This window comes from Anabas testudineus, chromosome 11 (genome assembly GCF_900324465.2).
Source record: "Anabas testudineus chromosome 11, fAnaTes1.2, whole genome shotgun sequence".
Lineage (NCBI taxonomy): Eukaryota > Metazoa > Chordata > Actinopteri > Anabantiformes > Anabantidae > Anabas > Anabas testudineus.
In genome coordinates, this window is record NC_046620.1 from 89,133 (window position 1) to 107,223 (window position 18,091).

At 44.5% G+C, this 18,091-nt stretch overlaps 2 protein-coding genes across 5 annotated transcripts; one reads left to right on the top strand and one right to left on the bottom strand.

Moving 5' to 3' along the window:
- Positions 1–51: 51 nt before the first annotated feature.
- On the bottom strand, positions 52–7,613 carry hsf1 (heat shock transcription factor 1). Of its 4 annotated transcripts, none has more exons than XM_026349773.1 (15): positions 7,208–7,613; positions 6,203–6,311; positions 5,945–6,081; positions 5,736–5,860; positions 5,566–5,641; positions 4,932–4,993; positions 4,547–4,625; positions 3,912–4,030; positions 3,668–3,828; positions 3,442–3,580; positions 2,585–2,656; positions 2,046–2,151; positions 1,873–1,926; positions 1,693–1,744; positions 52–1,017 (listed from the first exon to the last, which is right to left on the bottom strand). In XM_026349773.1, exons 1-15 carry the CDS (start codon positions 7,322–7,324, stop codon positions 839–841), a joined length of 1,587 nt encoding a protein of 528 aa, XP_026205558.1. In that variant the 5' UTR covers positions 7,325–7,613; the 3' UTR covers positions 52–838. The 4 variants fall into 4 exon arrangements, with proteins under 4 accessions (XP_026205558.1, XP_026205557.1, XP_026205561.1 ...); XM_026349772.1 differs by having other exon boundaries at positions 2,016–2,151; XM_026349776.1 differs by lacking the exon at positions 2,585–2,656.
- A 2,594-nt stretch (positions 7,614–10,207) lies between these two features.
- Positions 10,208–17,998, top strand: bop1 (BOP1 ribosomal biogenesis factor). Its single transcript, XM_026349752.1, has 17 exons — positions 10,208–10,224; positions 10,391–10,523; positions 11,040–11,207; positions 11,293–11,388; positions 12,289–12,443; positions 12,537–12,654; positions 12,760–12,861; positions 12,953–13,165; positions 13,299–13,460; positions 13,827–13,907; positions 14,168–14,237; positions 14,330–14,462; positions 14,548–14,731; positions 14,817–15,108; positions 16,884–16,968; positions 17,423–17,530; positions 17,671–17,998. Exons 2-17 carry the CDS (start codon positions 10,407–10,409, stop codon positions 17,822–17,824), a joined length of 2,238 nt encoding a protein of 745 aa, XP_026205537.1. The 5' UTR covers positions 10,208–10,224; positions 10,391–10,406; the 3' UTR covers positions 17,825–17,998.
- The last annotated feature ends 93 nt before the right edge of the window (positions 17,999–18,091 follow it).

Genomic DNA, 18,091 nt, shown 5'->3' on the forward strand with positions numbered 1-18,091 from the left:
ACATCAAGTCAGACGCTGCACCGAAGGAAACAGAGAAGTGCATTTGTGACAAACTTTTCTGTGATATTTATTAAAACCATAAAAATGATGTGACATTAATGTAAAACGTCTTTAAAACGTTGTGGTGGAGAATGGCAGACTTACATATAAACTATTCTTTTCAACACAGTTAAAACCCAATTTGATTTGTTTCATTCTGATTCGCTTTCTTCCTTTTTAGCACTGTTACAGGCGTTTATACCCGTTAATGTGAAAAAGAAGAACCATATGTTATTATTGATACGCTGAGAAGAATGAGTGCTCGGCCACCGCGTTTCCTGCGAGGAAACGACTCTTCAGTCTGCTGCTTAAAACAAACACTGGAAAAAGGAAACTGACCAAAGTCAATGAGCAACTGCTGGATATGGATCCATCATAGCTTATACTGAACCAGTGTCTGTCTGGTGGGTGGGGTTATCATATAGGCCTATATGATATATTTCCGATAAATTCTGCCAAAAATATTCAGATTCTTTTCATTATCTTTATATTTTACTCATGAAAACAACATAATCATAAACTCTGACTTTAACATGCAGAACACAGAATACCCGGGTCACATCATCCCACCTCACCTGTCCAGGTAGGGACAGCAGGTGCCGGCGTGACTCAGGTTCCGTGAGTTTTTTACAGCAAGATTCAAACAAACCAAAAGCTAAAATAAAAGAGTAGGAGACGAAACAGGTAAATAAATGAGTTAATATCGATAAAAAACACAACCTTTGACCTACTGATCAACCTATTGCTCAGACTGTCCTGTTGTTTCTATGGTTACCAATGATGTCACGCCATTGTGACGTCAGAGGCCAGTGTCCAGGCGGGTGTGGCTTAACAGGTCAGCAGCCACGTCATCTGTGGGCAGGTCTGAGCTGAAGAAAGGCTCCTCCTCCAGCTCCAGCAGCGAGGGCAGATCAGCGCCACCCCCCTCTAAGCTGATTGGCTCAGACAGGATAGGTGTGTACTGCACCAGCTGCTTCCCTGGACGATTCAGAGAGCGACATAGAGTCAGCATAACAACAGTGGTAGGTGTGTTGGTAGCACTGATAAGATAAAAGCTATGACTCAAAGTTGTCAGTACTGCGTGTAGTAGTACAGCAGGTGTCAGTCCTGCGCGTAGCAGTACAGCAGGTGTCAGTGCTGCGCGTAGCAGTACAGCAGGTGTCAGTGCTGCGCGTAGCAGTACAGCAGGTGTCAGTGCTGCGCGTAGCAGTACAGCAGGTGTCAGTGCTGCGCGTAGCAGTACAGCAGGTGTCAGTGCTGCCTGTAGCAGTACAGCAGGTGTCAGTACTGCGCGTAGCAGTACAGCAGGTGTCAGTACTGCGCGTAGCAGTACAGCAGGTGTCAGTACTGCCTGTAGCAGTACAGCAGGTGTCAGTACTGCCTGTAGCAGTACAGCAGGTGTCAGTACTGTGTGTAGCAGTACTGTGTAGCAGGTTAAAATGACTTTGTTGTTACATAAAGCTGATAATTAAAATCAGACATTAAAGGTGGAAACTTTAGCAAAGTGGATTTGGACCTGTAGAACTGAGCCGTGTCAGCAGCTACAGTAAACCTTGAAGGACAATTTATGGAAGAACAGGTGTCTATCGGTACTACGAAATTCAGCAGAAAATATTGACTCATTCCCTGTGTGCAACGTCGAGTGTCACTTACCTGTGTTGCTGCTGCTTTCGTCACTTCCTTTAGGAACTTCATCAGACAGCAGCTGACAGGAAACACACCAAAACAAACATTTGACCTTATCACACCTGTACATTTATACGATCAGCTTTTATTTTTAAAGTCAGGAAGTGCAAAAACAGAACAAGTAAGAGCGTGTCTAGTTGAACTCACAGTGTCCAAACTGTCGAGGTCAAAGTCTCCAGATGAACCGGATGAACTGAAAAACTGAACACAGAGTTGCCATGGTACATGCCTGTTCTACCAATACACGCTTATATGTTATTAACGTGTTCATATGTTGTTAACATGTTTACGTGTTGCTGCTGAAACTGTCCGAGACCGACCTCGACGAGTGGGGAGGTGTCGAAGGTGAAGGGCTGTGTGTTCAGCATGTTCTGCAGGTTTTCTAGACTGCTGTCGATACTGTCCACGTGGTCAGACAGTTCACACCTGAGGCAGACAGGAGAGAGGGGAGAGACAGGAGACAGGAGGGAGAGAAGACAGACAGGATGTGCAGTTACTTCACCAGTCTGGTGTTTGTCTATATTTTCCTTCTTATCAACAAACCAGCAGGTCTGGGACAGGTGTTAGTCTCTGAGTATCTGGATACACCAGGGTCCAAACACCCAGCGCCTCAGATCTTTGTGGAGCAATCTAGAGCTCTATAAATATCAGTTCTCTGTAATGTCACTAAGACACAGGAAAATTAACTGGGGACTATTTTCAGTGGAGAATAAATCCAGGTTGTGATCACACTCTGGACCCAGCACCTGTGAGCAGGATTTGTTCGGTGTTGGGTTGACAAGAAGGAAAATACAGAACCTCACCAGTTCTATGTAAATAAGCTTATATTAAAATGTTATTTATAGATGCAGTGATTCACTTGTCAGCTTGTGTCGATACGAAGCGCCAAACATCAGGTGACAGTCCACCTGCAGAGGGAGGGGGGCGGGGTCTGAAGGAAGCACAGGGGTTTTAATGACACAACTGTCCTCCACTACGGCACATGAGTTTTAATAAACAAATTCTTTCCAATACAACAAACCCAATTAATCAATATTCAGATTGATCACCAATCTCATCCTCTACACTCTTTATGTTGTGTGTGAGGGAGATTAGTTTGTCCACGCTCTCTGTTAAAGATGAACTTTTCTCATGTTGTTCACGATGTAGCAGCCTTTGAAAAAAATGCCATGGTTTAGGTCACCACTGGTACCAAAGAGGGCGTTTAGGGCAGCACTCATGGCTTGACTTGTCATGTCTCTCAAATTCTGCTAGCTGTGCCACCGTGTTAGAACAGTTTCTAAAGGTCTGAGCGTCTCGTCCTGGTTTAAAGTAACAGGGACGTCAGGCTAAGAGATAAAACTACTATTTCCACATTTTAACAGCATAATTACAGTTAAAGTAGTACTGATCTCTCACATTTAATAAAAAGAAAATCCGAATATTAAAACTATAAACCAAACATGAATATCTGGATATTTGGCTCCAGCCCTAGAAAATCCACAGAGATTACATTTAGGTGTTTAACTGCATTTTGATACAGCAGCAGACAAATGGTTCAAGGTCCAACACAAGAGGTGGGTCAGGGGTCGGGGGTCAGCACGTGTCAGGTCTGGTATTTGGTTGGGATCAACAGGTGTCGGGTCAGGGATGGGGTCAGGCACCAGGTCAGGTGTCAAGTTAAAAGCACAAAATCTAAAGCATCCACCCTGACAGAAACAGGTGCAAGAGACTTACCTGTCGATACAGGCGATGGTCTGACATTTCTGCTGAGATGTGGTAGAGTTGGTGGTGGGAATGGAGGCAGGTGAGTGGCTGGTTGGGACTTGTGGGAGGGCCCCAGAGGAGTTGGGGGTCATCACAACAACGGGACTGGCTAAAGTAGAGGTACAGACAGGTAAGGCTGAGACCTGGCATAGAGTTGGTGGTGGAAGTGTTTACCTGGTGATGGAGGGGTATTTACCCGTGGTGGGTGTGGTGTTGTTGGTATTTGTCTGTGTCTCTTCCTGTAGGATGGAATTAATAAAGGTGGTGGGGGAGAGGGGTGTGTCTGCAGGTGTAGCTTCACACACCTCCACCTCAGGACTGGGCGGCTCCTCTTTGACATTAGCTGATTGGTTCTCTCTGAAAGTAAACAAAATAAAAGCGTCAGTGGCTGCTGACTACCAATCAGGTGCTAAGTACAAGAGACACTGACACTTTCTTACTCTGCATCGCTCCAATCAGCAGCCACGTCATCAGCACTGGCCGGTGACACCTCAGTGATGTCAGAGATGACTGGTCCACAGGAGACGGGCGCATCACCAGAGAACAGACTGGCAGCAGCCTGAGGAGACAGAGACTGAGGTTAGCAGGTTCTAATGGACTCTGGACTACGAAGAAACGTTAGGACCTATTAAACTTAAACCCTTACTTATGTTTTAAAAGTCTGTTTTGACCTGAACAGTTGGAGACAGGAGCAAATTTAGAGTTTAATGCTGCAACACGGAACATTTCGTAAAACACTGAAGTAGCACTGGTCTGGAGGATTCCAAAGCCAGTAATATATAAATAGCTAACAGGTGAGGGAATCATGATCAGGTGTTACAGGAACAACCACCAAAGGCTCAAAGAGAAAAGTTTCAGGGACTCTGGCGAATCTCAGAGTGGGAACCACCACTAAAAGTGTGACCTTTGAGTCCTCAGGCAGCACTGCATGAGAAACTGTCATCTTCCTGTGAGGAAGACACTCACAAGGGCTACGATCTGTGTCCGAAATTTAGAGGACGACATGGTCCCAAATCTCAGCTCTGATGCAACTGCATCAGAAACCCCTGATCTGGATTATCAGAGTATGGGTTACCTGCATATGCTCCAACGAGAAGGGCCGACTGTATTTAGGGACGGAGTGGGCTGAGCTGGAGTCGTTCAGCATCAAAGGACTGCAGACACAACAAAACTACATCAGCTCCATTATCACAGCCTGTACACTAGATATAATTATAATTATTAAATTATTATAAAATGAAGTTCACTCTCCAACAGCTGGAAGTATCTGGTTTAAAGTTCACATTTTTCTGTCGTTTCGATTCATATAATCAGCTGGGAAACATCAGCATGTGCAGTACTTTGTGTATGATCTGCAGTACTTGTAATCAAGTGTGTGTAGTACAGTATTTTATGCAGTATTTCTAGTAGTATTAGCAGTAAATTGTGTAGTATATTAGTAGCTTTAGTAGTTAACTTGCATCTTCCTCTTGACTCCCAAGATCCTGTTAGTTTGGACCAGTGACACCAGAAACTGGATCAGCTGCAGAGAGAGAGATTATAATTAGCTATCGTACAAGCTAACGTATTTCTACATACTGATACCTGACATGTCTGCTGACACCACATTCAGATACATACATATCTATCTACAGTATATATGTACAAATACACACACACCAAACACATAAGTGTGTGCACACAGCATGTACATGTGTACACTGTGTACTGTGTGTATCAGTTTAGGCTAGATGAGGTCATAATGTGACAGCTGATCAGCCAATCATCACGATTCGAATGAACTGAATAAAGAACTTGTTTTTCCATCTTCTCTTGATTTCTCATCAGACACACTTTGTTCCAGTCTGTAAACTTTCTTAACAACGTCCCAGCCTGTCAGTTCTGCCGTTGTCTTTGATCAAGAGGGTTTTAAAACTGCAGGACCAACACTTTAACACAGTGTGAACAAAAAGCAATAAACCCTGATGCGCTAGCACAGTGAGTGATTTAAACATAATGCCCCTCGCAGCATTGATTTCTGAGGACGTGATCAGCCAGGGCTCCCGAGGGGACGCAAGGTCGCCGGTATCAGACCCGGGAATCAGGTGTTTTTACCTTATTGACGACTTTCTGCTGCTGAACATGTTTCTGTCTCAGACTGGCTACCTCTCTCCACAGAGCCTCATTCTCACTGAAATACAGATTACAGTTAATAAGGAAGTATGCTGCCTGCTGGACTGCATGCAGTCTGGTTCTGGTCAACAGTGTTCTGGACCTGGTCTTACTGTTTCATTGCAATGATCCTTGAGTCAATGGTGTCTTGCTTTCCCTTCATGACCTGGACATCGTTCAGGATTTTGTGAACTTCGTCTGCAGAGATCTTTACGTCTTCTTGACGCACCGAAGACACCTGGACAAACCACAAAACTATTACCATGAAGACCATTCACAGACACTGTTTAGGGATGTTCTCAGCAGTGTTACAAGTACATACATTGGTAACTTTGCGTTTAATGTTTTCCAGCAGGTGTTCTTGTCCTCTGACGAAGAATGGATGCTGAAACTCTGTGTCATCTCGTTCCGGTTTCACCAAGCCACCCTGCTCGATGTGGACCACCTTCCGGAATCCATCTGTATGGAAATCCATTCAGAAAACAGCAGATTTACCATCAGGCGGTAGTGTAACTAGAACTTGACCTGAGTAATGGAAAAAACTTGCCTATCTGATCTAAGACCAGGTTTTTGTACTCACACATGTTGAGCTGCCGGATGAAGCTGGCCATGTTGTTGTGTTTGAAGAACTTTGGAAGAACCTCTTTGGAAAAACGACCCTGATCAAACACATGGAAGCTGGTTCCGCTCTGATCCAGAAGACAGAAAAAAAAGATATCAACACACTGATTTCTAACTTAGTCTTGAGTTGGCAATCAGAACCAGGCAGTGTAATATGTCCAATCACCACCACTGTGTTTTTGTTTTATCCAGCAGACAAAATAGACATACGCCTATTTTACAGTTTACTCAGTTACACTGTAAATAACAAATATACTAAGCATGTATTTACACAGAAACATACACTTTATTTCCCAGAAACTACTTTCTTCAAACACAGAAACTGTTCAGTCTGTTCAGGTAGTTTGAGTTCTGAAATTGTCTTGTTTATTTGGAAAATTGATGTCAGTTACACCAGGAGTTACAGATGGACCATATGTGGTCCTGCCAATGTGATATGCACATTTAGCACCAGGTTTCCTTTACTCACCTAATCCCCACACATTTCCTTCTAAACGTCATCAGCTTCTCTACACTATCAATGTAATGGTTTCTGTTTTTTAAGTTAAGTAAAATTTTATCAAACTCTGACCCCAACGTCGGTTTCTTTGCTGTGATTGATCCTAACTTTCTCTTGATTGTGCGTTTAGGAGCCGATGACGGATCCATTCTCTGTGAGATTCTGACCCAAGTATCGGTAACTTCTTTTATAGTTTGACACATTAAGAAACAAAACCCTGCTGGAGGCTTTGATCTATTTACCAACATATTACATACTGACAGAATAATGATCGCTGTTAATTCTATTAATTAAACCAGTTTGAATCGTTCCTGGTGACAGCTGCTGACAGTTTGTTGATCTCATTACTTCTTTACACAGTGGGACAGAGACTAACCCTGCTGAAGCTAACGGCTAATTAGCACACGTTACCCCCACACTATTTCTGCTAACTTAGCACTCTGCTAAAATAAGATAAGCGGGTACCGGGCTCCAGCAGATCAGCGGGTCGGTGTCCGGGTCCTCCACCAAGGTCCACAGTTTAGTGAGGAAGGCAGGGACGTTCCCGCCGCTCAGCACCGCCCCTCCTACGGGATACTCCATGAGAGAAACAAAATCAAACGCATCGGATTATCACACTGCAGCTAATCGGTGCTAGTGATGCTAACGACTAGCACCACCCGCTGATAAAAGGTCAACAAACTGGGGAAAATCCCGCGACACGGAGTCAAACTTCGGTCTGATCCGGGTCTCACAACACTCGGTCCTGGTCTTGGACTCTATTGATCTACAGACGGTTTTTATAACCTTATTTAAGCTAAAAATCAGTGGAGAAAAATTACAACAATCCCTCCGAGCTACCAACTGCGTAGCGAGCTGACTGTCGCCCTTTGATGGCGTCACGGTAAACGTTTGGAAGCGTTCTGACGTCATCAAGTGTCATCTTGATTCTGTCTAATGTTAAAGCAATTATCTAATTTTACCAGCTGAGCCTCAGCTGGTTATCTGGAAAAACAACAAACTGTAGACTTAATTACACCTTTGTTATTAACAATTAAGAACAAACATGTTAACGTCTCATTACTTCCAGAATAAAAACAGTTTTATATCAGAATTACTTTATTAGTTGATCATACCATATTGAACATAGCAAATGTTAGGACAGGAAATGATTTAGTCAACACTTTCCTAAATGAAAGGCAGCCACACACACAAACTCCAAATCTTTCAGGACTCTTGCTGTGTTTAATCCAGAGTGGAATTAGGAGACTGATGACGAGGGTGATCTCCATCAACTCTATACGAACAGTTTTGTACACACACAGACGATAATACAAATAATGCCAGAAAAAATACACATCTAACAGAACTAGACAGAAAACAAATTGCACACAGGTAAATCTGCAGAACAAAACAGGAAACTATTAAGCATTCTGTGCAGTTGGTATGTTGACATGTGCAATACCAAGGAATGCAGCAAATGCATATAATGTATTGATGAATATGTCATTAGCTAGTTTGGCTAGGTTGGAGCAGAGCTCTCCACTGTCTGAATATAGTCATACAGGGTGATGACTTTTGGGAGGAATGACTTCCTAATAATAATAATAATAATAATAATAATAATAATAATGTATACTTTATTCATCCCCTTGGGGAAATTCATTTGGGAGTCAGCGCTACTACGGGGTTTTGGTGTCTTGTCCAAGGACACCTCAGTAAGTAGCCAGGAGGAACCGGGAATCTAACCACTCACCCTGGGGTTCGTAGGCGACTGCTCTACCACCTGAGCTACTGCCATGTACCTTTCCTTATCACAGTGGAGCTGGAGAAGTCTCTGACTACAGCTGCTCTGCTGTTTGACCAGCAGGCTGTGTCTCACTGAGGATGTGAGCTGTTCTCCATGATGTTCAACAGTTCAGCATCCTCCTCTCAACAACCTGCTCCAGGGGTTCCAGTGAAATTCCCAGGACAGAGCCTGCCTTCCTGATCAATCTGATCAGTTTGTTGTTGTTCCTGGATATGATGCTGCTGCCCCAGCAGACAGCAGAAAACAATATTGAACAGGCTACAACTGCTCTTTTGAGCAGGTATATGATGGTATCATCTACTGCCATAGGTGAACTGTAGTGGGTCTAAATATGTTTCAAACTGACGCCTCAGATGGGTAAGTACCAGTCTCTCCAGAACATATGTGTCAGACTCACGGCCCGCGGGCCACATCCGGCCCGGCGTGTAATTATATCCGGCCCGCGAGATCATTTCTATATTATTGTTATTAATGTCCCGGCGATATGAAGCGCTGGTAACACAATAAACTACAGATCCCATAATGCAGCGCTTCAGCTGCCTTGCCGAACTCATTCCACGTTAATCAAATCAATCTAGTTTATGATGCTGCAAGTTATTATGAAGCTGGTCCTCACGATGCCAAGTAATGTTGAATCATATCGGCACAACGGTGTTCCCAAAGCACTTTGCTGATAAACTTCTCCAGAGTTCTCACGGAGCTTTGGTGACTTTGACGAACAAGAAAATAATTTTGAGTTGCTTCTCAACCCATTTACCGTCGATGTGGAAACTGCACCTGTGTAGATTCAGATGGAGCTGATTGAGCTGCAGTGTAATGGAACACTGAAGGCTCCGTCCACATGAGGCTCGAACCTTGTGCATGTTTGGTAGCACAAATCTTAGTGAGAAGCTCTTCTCAGTGAAGAAGACTAAACAGCACACAGGAGTCGTCTCACTGGTGAGAACCTGCAGTCCATCCTGAGAATCTCCACAACACAGAACCTCACACCAAATATAAACGAACTTGTTGACAAAAACAGATGCAGCTCTGATAAAATGAGTGAAAAACAAAGACAACTGAATGATTTGATTTGTTATTGCTGAAAAGCACGAATTTTATTTATATTTCCAGGTTTTGTTATGCAGCATGTTCATATTTTGAATTTGTATAATTTTGACAGGATATATTTTTATGGAGAGCAAAATCTTTTGGGATATTTAAAATTTAAGTTTATTTTTTATATAAAATGAAGAAGAAATTTGAATGTTTGTTCTTTTAATGTTTACTTTATTTCTAACTTAATATATAATATATAATTTAGAGAGGATATATTTCTGTAGAGAGCAAAATATTATAAGTTATTTAAGGTTTATGTTCAAAAAAGTTATGTTTTAAAAGTTTTAGTGTGTTCAATAAATGTTTATCCTGTTCGGCCCGCGACCTAAAGTGTGTTATGGATTTTGGCCCCCTGTGCAATTGAGTTTGACGTGTGAGTTGAGGGCGACTGGTCTGTAAACCTGTAGAGCAGCTGGCGATGAACATTTCTGCAGAGGCACGAGACATGGTGTCTGTCTGAGGTTAAAGAGCTGCTGTAGGATCCCACAGAGCTGACCAGCACAGGCCTTTGGACTCTGGGGCTAACTGCATCAGGTCCTGCAGCCTTATTCTGGTTCAGCCTGGAACTTGGTGTTTTCAACACATTTTTCCTGAGGTAACAAGTTATAATTTATCTATAATTTACCGCAGTATCTCCGGTGATCTGCCTGAAACCGTCCAGGCTAACGTGCGTCACTGTTTGTTAGGAAACGACTTTGCAATAAAGTTAACAGAAAAACGGCAACCCCGTCAGCAGTGACGTGTGACCTTTAACCCCGCAGATTCCCACGTGGTTTAATGGCGGAGAGCGGCGAAAACATGCGGAGCGGAGGGACAACAGAAGAGATGAAAAAAGTCCGGGGAAAAACAGCAAGGAAGAGGGATCAAGACGAGGATGAAGAAGAGCGGGAGCAGGTGAGACGGGGCAGACTGTAGCAGCACCGAGTTTACTGGGAGAAGTGGGGAGGAGTTGCTTGCTAGCTGTTAGCATGCTGACCGCCGAGAGTCAGATAAAAGCTGGAAATATTTAGTGAATGATGGGTTAGTGTTTGGAGACCTGTGCCGAACTTAAGAACAGACCGGTCCCAGTCCAACTCATCATCACAGCTGTTTGTAAAAGGTGAAATGGAAGCTGAGCAGCTTAATATGTTCAGATTCTCAATGGAGTTCTGAACACAGGTCAGCATCTCGTCGCTCATGTTCACTGTGCACACGGGACTCCATTCAGAATGTTTGTGTGATAACATTATAAAGAAATAGCCAGCTTAACCACACTGCATTTTGGCTAGCGTTGCTATGTGTAGCTTTGAGGTTTATGTCAGGACAGTTGCTTTGATAAAGAAATCACTGCGAAGATCACCAGACTTTAGAATGGAACCTGTAGTAGTGTAACTACGTTTGAATTAGTCTTTGTTCCTGTTCCTCTGTCAGATCTTTGACTTCAACAACAAACCTGCTGAGACACAGGAAGATGATGATCCGTCAGACAGCGAGGACAGTGTCTACTCAGGACTGGAGGATTCTGGGAGTGACAGTGATGATGAAGAGGAGGAAAAGGACTCGGATGATGATGAAGACCACAACGACGTACCTGTGCAGGTAGTTTTGAACCCATCAGTTTAAGTCACCTGTGTGACACGTGTTGCTCTTCTCATAACTTCACCTGTGTCTGTTCTATCTGCAGAGAAAGGAGAAGAAGGACGAGGACGGAGGAGTGACTGAAGCAGCAGCAGAAGAAAACAAAGGAGACGAGTACGAACATGACTCCTCAGACGAAGAGGTGAGACCAGGTGTTCTTCTGGGTTCTTTCATTTTCCACTTGTTTGTACAGGTTTCGAATGCTGGGTCATTTTTAGATCAGGAGTGACCTGTTTAGAACGTATCCATCTCACCGTCGTGTTTTTTAGTTGTTCCACAGTCTCGATGAAATGAACCAAAATGCAGGTTAACGAAGGCAGCTGTGCTGAAGTTTTAAACGTGTCTCACACACGTGCACTCAGACAGACAGGTTAAGAACTGTCCAATGGAAGAAGGTCATGTGGTCTGATAAGTCCAGGAAGGAAGAGAAGCGGGTGAAGTGATGCACCCATCATGTCTAGTGCCTATTGTACATGCCTGTGGGGGGAGTGCTATGATCTGGGGTTAGGGTTAGCGGTCCAGGTAGTTAATATTAGTGTGTGACATTTTTTTGAACGGGCAGTGTATTTTACCAGGGACTATGCTGCCCTGTTCCTTAGTGTTCCTCAAAAGCCAGTCAAAGTTCTTTCAGGATCTTAAATATGTTTTGTTATTGTCTGACAGTATTTTGTTTCGTTGTCTTATCTCTGTAACATTCTGTTTAGTACTGATATTCTCTTTAATGTTTTTTAATGTTCTGCTGGGATCGTTAATGTCCTTCAGCATTCATCTGCAGTTTCACAAATGTTCCTCTAGGTTTTAAATGCTCTCATTGTCCAGTTCTCTAACAGTCTTGTAGCTTTATGACATTCGTATGGACAGAGCTAAAGTTCTGTTTGGTTCTGCAACTTCTTTTTTAGACTTCTGTTTAACCAAGGTTCTGTAATGTTCTGTCAGATTCTGTTTTGGTGTCTCAGACATTGCATCAGTGATGTTTCTTAGTCTGTTCTCCAAGATTCTGTGCCATCGTCAGCTGTTGTTTGATGTCCTTGTGGTTTTGCAGGACATCAGGAACACGGTGGGAAACATTCCCATGGAGTGGTACAAAGATTTCCCTCACATCGGCTATGATCTGGATGGAAAGAAGATCTACAGGCCCATCAGGAACAAGGATGAACTGGATGAATTCCTGGACAAAATGGAGAACCCAGACTACTGGTGAGTCTGTTGGCATCATGCTAGCTCCCCCACTGGTTTAAAGAAAAAAAATGGAATGCTAACATTGCTAAGCTAACAACGTTCTGTCTGCAGGAGAACGGTCAATGATAAGCAGACAGGAAGTGACATCATCCTATCAGACGAGCAGGTGGAGCTAGTGAATCGTCTGCAGAGGGGACAGTTCGGAGACGTCAACTTCAATGAGTATCAGGTAAGCTCAGGTAACCCATGCTGGGTTCCATCTCGTCCTTTGGGGTCCTCTTTCCAGATTCTCAGGTGAATCTGACATACAGCTGTCCCCCTCCCACCCACACAGCCTTCAGTGGAGTTCTTCAGTAGCAATGTGATGATGCACCCGGTCACTAACAGACCTGCAGACAAACGCAGCTTCATCCCGTCGCTGATCGAGAAGGAAAAGGTAAAACACTATATATACATACATTATCTTCTTCTTCTTCTACAACTCTGCAGATTGTCCACCTGTCTCACCTGTCTGACTCTGTGTATAGGTGTCTAAGCTGGTCCATGCTATAAAGATGGGCTGGATCAAACCTCGGCGCGTGGAGGACGACAGTAGGGGGCGTTACTATGACCTCTGGGCCAGCGAGGACTCCTCCATTCTTGCTAAACACAGGATGCACCTGCCCGCACCCAAGATCCCTCTACCTGGTCACCAGGAGTCCTACAACCCCCCACCTGAATATCTGTTCACGGAGGAGGAGGTACCGCACCTGGTGACCATGTCACCTATCAACTTAGTGATTGTAAAAACAGATGCAGCTATCAACTAACCAGCCTGTGTCTCCAACTGTCTTTCTGTCTTTGCACGTGTCTCACCTGTCTACCCACCTGCAGCGAGCTCTGTGGGAGCAGCAGGATCCGTCGGACAGGAAGTTGCCATTTGTTCCCATGAAGTTTTCGAGCCTCCGTCAGGTTCCAGCGTTTCCTCGTTTCATCCACGAGCGGTTCGAGCGCTGCCTCGACCTTTACCTTTGTCCCCGACAGAGGAAGATGAGGGTGAGTTCCACCAGGTCAGGTGTGAAAGACCTCATAAAAAGATGTTAGTTAGAAACATGTTCTCCAACAGGCTCCTCCTGTTACTTCTCTTAAAAGTATAAAGTACAACAGCAAACTGTATCGTGGACTTGTGAGATGCTGAAGCTCAACGACAAATTTTTATGTAACTGCACAAATAAACAATTTTAATGATGTCATAAATATTCAGAGGTTGTTTTTCTTCACTGAAAAAACGTTAGGATGGAAAGTTGAGTAAATACAAAGGTGTGGTGACGTCAGCCATTCAGGATGATTTGGGGATGTGATTTTAACAATCACACTGTATCATATCACAGTACTGTCAGTAACCTGTCTGCCTCTCCACAGGTGAACGTGAATCCAGAGGATCTGATCCCAAAACTTCCCAAACCCAAAGACCTGCAGCCGTTCCCCACAACACAGTCTCTGGTACACACACATACATACACACACACACACACTAACCCTACACTTGAGCCTAACCAGATCTAGTTCTAATGCTAACTCTAAGACCAAGTCTTAACGCTGAGAACACTCTTTGAATTTGTGAGAATCAGCCTAAATGTCCTAATGTCCTCAGAAGACCAAAGTATCTTGTGTGTGTTTGTCCACACAAGCAAATGAAGACGTGTTAGAAATGTCCTCACAGAGGTGTACGTCCACGTTTTTACCTGTGTATATGTGTTCAGGTGTACCGGGGTCACAGTGGTCTTGTTCGGTCTATTAGTGTGTCTCCGTCAGGACAGTGGCTCGCCTCAGGTAGGTCACCTGTTTGTCAGAACCTGTAGATCAGTTATGTAAAGAGTCCTCAGGTGTCCGCAGTTTAACCGTGTGTGTGTGTGTCCGTCCAGGTAGCGACGACGGCTCTGTCAGGTTCTGGGAGGTGTGTTCGTCGCGCTGTATGAGGACGGTCCAGGTGGGTGGAGCTGTGAAGAACGTTGCCTGGAACCCAAACCCGTCTGTCTGCCTGTTGGCTGTCGCCCTGTAAGCACCTGTCTCATTGTTTGTCTGTCAGACTGTTTACCTGCCTGTTGACCTGTTTGTTTACCTGTCTCTCTGTCTGTCTCAGGGATTCTGTGGTGTTGATCCTGTCGCCCTCTCTGGCAGACAGACAGGTGGTGTTGTCATCAGAGCGACTGCTTCTTGGTCAGCAGGAGGCAGAGCCAGCTGAGGAGGTGGGGCCCATTACATGGATTGAGGCTGAGGGGGAGGAGCGAAACCAGGGGATCCATCTCAAAATCCAGCATCCCAAAGTGAGCAGAGACACACCTGTACACACCTGTACACAGTCAATACCTGAGCTGGACTAACTGACAGCTAACTGTTCTGACTCCTAAGGCAGTGCACCAGGTGGCCTGGCATGCCAAAGGAGACTACCTGGCGTCAGTGATGCCGGATCACTCAAGCCACCTGCAGGTCTTCATCCACCAGGTCAGCCGCAGGCGGAGCCAGAACCCCTTCAGGAAGAACAAGGGTCTCGTTCAGTGTGTGTCCTTCCACCCAGTTAGGCCCTACTTCTTTGTTGCTACACAGCGCTCTGTCCGGATCTACAACCTGGTCAAACAGGAAATGACCAAAAAACTGCAGGCCAACTCCAAGTGGATCTCCAGTATGGCGGTCCATCCCGGAGGTAACAACCCCCCCCCCCCCCCCCCCAATTCAGGGCCCTGTTCTTCGTACACTGCTAACCAGATCCAAGACCAAATGAATCATCCTGAGTTTGTTGACCATGTTCTCTTGCTTCTTCTTTGGAATAACTGCACTTCTTGTGGTATCAACTGGACGATGACAGAGAGAAACCGACATTAGATCAGGCCCGAGTGCACACGGTACAAGACAGAATAACAATGGTGAACTTAATGACTGACCAGAGCCTTGTTCTGACCCAGGATCTGAAGTCCAGGAGCCATATTCCCAAACCTTCTTAGAAAAGCTCCTAACTGAGCCTAAAAAGTCAGAAAGAGTCCAAGTCTAAGAATGATTCAGAAAATAATATCTTGTGATGAGCTGAGAGAAGCGGCTGCTCTGACTTTGATTTGTGCTGTGAGAACTGATGGCTCTGTTAGTTTGTAGGTTCTAGTTGTTAACTTAGTGTTTGGACTGGTTGGTGTCGACCATGGTGTCAGTAGGTTTGGTTAAGAACAGTTTAAGAGTTTAGTCCCCATGATGGAGGGTCCTGTAGCAGCTAGTGGCCCCTAGTCAGAGTTCATGTTAACAGAGTTTAATAGTAATAGGAGAGATGTGGGTATTACCATTAAAACTGAGCTCTTTGTTTCCTGACTCTTCTGTGTTCTCTTGTCATAGTAGATATAGAAAAAAGATAAAGATGTGTCTCAGTGACAAAGATCCTACTGATGGTTTAAGTATTAAAGCAGCTGGATGGACAGAATTCTCCTTCCAGAACATGTTCTAAGCTGATTCTGATCAGTGGCCGGTCTGACTGATTCAGATGTGGTCCACCCTGATGTTCTGTTATTAGAAACTACCTTCATCTTCTGATGCTGTGATGATGCAGTTTGTGTCTCATCAGTTTTCTCAGTACTGTTGGTGAAGTCTGCTCTGTGTGGTCTGAACGTCCAGAGAAATAAATGAGGAACATGTTGGTCTGAGTTCTGCAGTAGTTTGTCTGATCACAGCTGATAGAAGGTTCTAACAGAGACAAGTCATCACTGCTGCTCTGGTTCATGTTGTTCTCATATTTTACCGTTTCTGCTGCTGTGGGCACATCTCTAATGAGATCGACCACAAACATGATCCCTACCTGATCCACACTGTCTGCTCTCACTGTCAGTCAGTGTTTGGACATCATGTCTCTGTCCTTCCACCAATTTGTTGTCTGATTAAGAAACTGAAGCCTCTTAAAAGTCCTCCTCCCTACTCCCAACAGTTTTTCACCTTAGGTGCTCTTTGAAGGACTCTTCAAAGAGACACTTTGTGAATCATTTTTAGCTTTTCTATTATTTACTCTGAACTTTCGGGAGAAATTCTTAGAAAACAGAATTCTTAGAATTTCATCATCAGGACAAACGTTCAGGCTCAGGAAGGTTTATGAATACGGATCCTGCTTCCTCCTGATCCAGGGTCAGAAACCAGTCATCTACAAAATGTCTATCGTTAAGTGAACTGGACTCATCGATGTTTGTTAGGACTTAGGAGTTAGGAGTTTCAGTCCAACAGGTTTTCTTGGTCTGAACCTCGCCTTTGAGATTGTGGCTCTGTTGCCAGGACAACAAGCTCAACATGCACAGATCCTGGACATTATCACAACCAATAATCCAAGTACGGAGAACAGGGCCCAGATTCACCTCAACTCATATCTTCAACCAGAATATGATGATGTTATTGATACGATGTCATCGCTGTTCATGGGCGGAGCTTCTTACTCACTTATCTCTGTGTCTGCAGGTGATCATGTGATCTGTGGGAGCTACGACTGCAGGCTGAGCTGGTTCGACCTCGACCTGTCAACCAAACCTTACAAAATGTTACGGTAAGTACCTGTCACTCAGCCCACACACACACCTGTCGTTTGTCTACAATGAGGCTTGTGTTGCACTTAATGTCGACAGACTGGTCCTTCACCAAGTCCCTAAGGTGCAGGATTTATCGTATTGATAACTGGAACTGTTGCCTAACTTGCTGCTGCTAATCTCTGGACCAGGTCTTCATATAGGCAACGTGTAACGCTGATCCTGATCTCTGAGCCCTACACAGCCAGGTACCTGCGTCAGCTGTTTGTCAGCAGCAGGTCTCTGAGCTCCTCTGCTCAACACACAGTCGCCTGCTGGTTCTGGCTGCACACATGTTCTTCAGTAAGCACATGTTGTAACATTAACACTGGACCAGCAGGTGACAGGAACACTTTGTACAGTTGATAATCAGTACAATCAAGTGTCAACAGTGTTAATGTTTATTGATTATTGGTTTTTGGTCGCTTTCTGCAGGCACCATAAGAAGGCGGTGAGGGGCGTGGCCTATCACAGAGTTTACCCGCTTTTTGCTTCAGCGTCTGATGATGGATCGGTGATTGTCTGTCACGGGACGGTTTACAAGTAATACACACACACACACACACACACACACACACACACACACACACACACACACACACACACACACTACACAATACAAATACAAATATGTCCACATTATTACACACAGATAGTCACTAACTCCCCCACCCCTCTCCCAGTGACCTCCTGCAGAACCCGCTCATCGTCCCAGTGAAGGTCCTCAGAGGTCATGTGATCACTAACGACCTCGGGGTTCTGGACTTGACCTTTCACCCGACACAACCCTGGGTCTTCTCATCCGGAGCCGACGCCACCATCCGGTTATTTACCTAGCAACCTGTTCTGGCAGCCATCAGCTGTCTGCTCTCTCTCTGTGTGGAGGTGGTAACCTAGCAACCAGTGGGTGATACAGTTGCTATGTTACCACAGGGTTTTGTAGAAACAATGCAACTATGAACATGATGCTGTTTTGTTTTTGTTTTTTTTAATTAAACTGAAACTTTCTGACTGGTTTGTTTGACTGCTACCATAGCAACAACTCTTTATCTCAGGGTGGAACCCAGTTGTTCCACTCATCCATCTTGAAAGACGACACCCGTC

What these genes read in the sequence shown, in the direction of transcription:
- hsf1 (XM_026349772.1), bottom strand. Translation starts at nt 7,324, where the DNA reads ATGGAGTATCCCGTAGGAGGGGCGGTGCTGAGCGGCGGGAACGTCCCT. An exon ending in AGCAGAAAGTCGTCAATAAG is followed by an intron (nt 4,994 to 5,565) that starts GTAAAAACACCT and finishes CTCTCTCTGCAG; the next exon opens with CTGATCCAGTTTCTGGTGTC. An exon ending in ACCTCGACAGTTTGGACACT is followed by an intron (nt 1,745 to 1,872) that starts GTGAGTTCAACT and finishes GTTTCCTGTCAG; the next exon opens with CTGCTGTCTGATGAAGTTCC.
- bop1 (XM_026349752.1), top strand. Translation starts at nt 10,407, where the DNA reads ATGGCGGAGAGCGGCGAAAACATGCGGAGCGGAGGGACAACAGAAGAG. An exon ending in TCAAAATCCAGCATCCCAAA is followed by an intron (nt 14,732 to 14,816) that starts GTGAGCAGAGAC and finishes CTGACTCCTAAG; the next exon opens with GCAGTGCACCAGGTGGCCTG. An exon ending in TGTCACGGGACGGTTTACAA is followed by an intron (nt 17,531 to 17,670) that starts GTAATACACACA and finishes CCCCTCTCCCAG; the next exon opens with TGACCTCCTGCAGAACCCGC.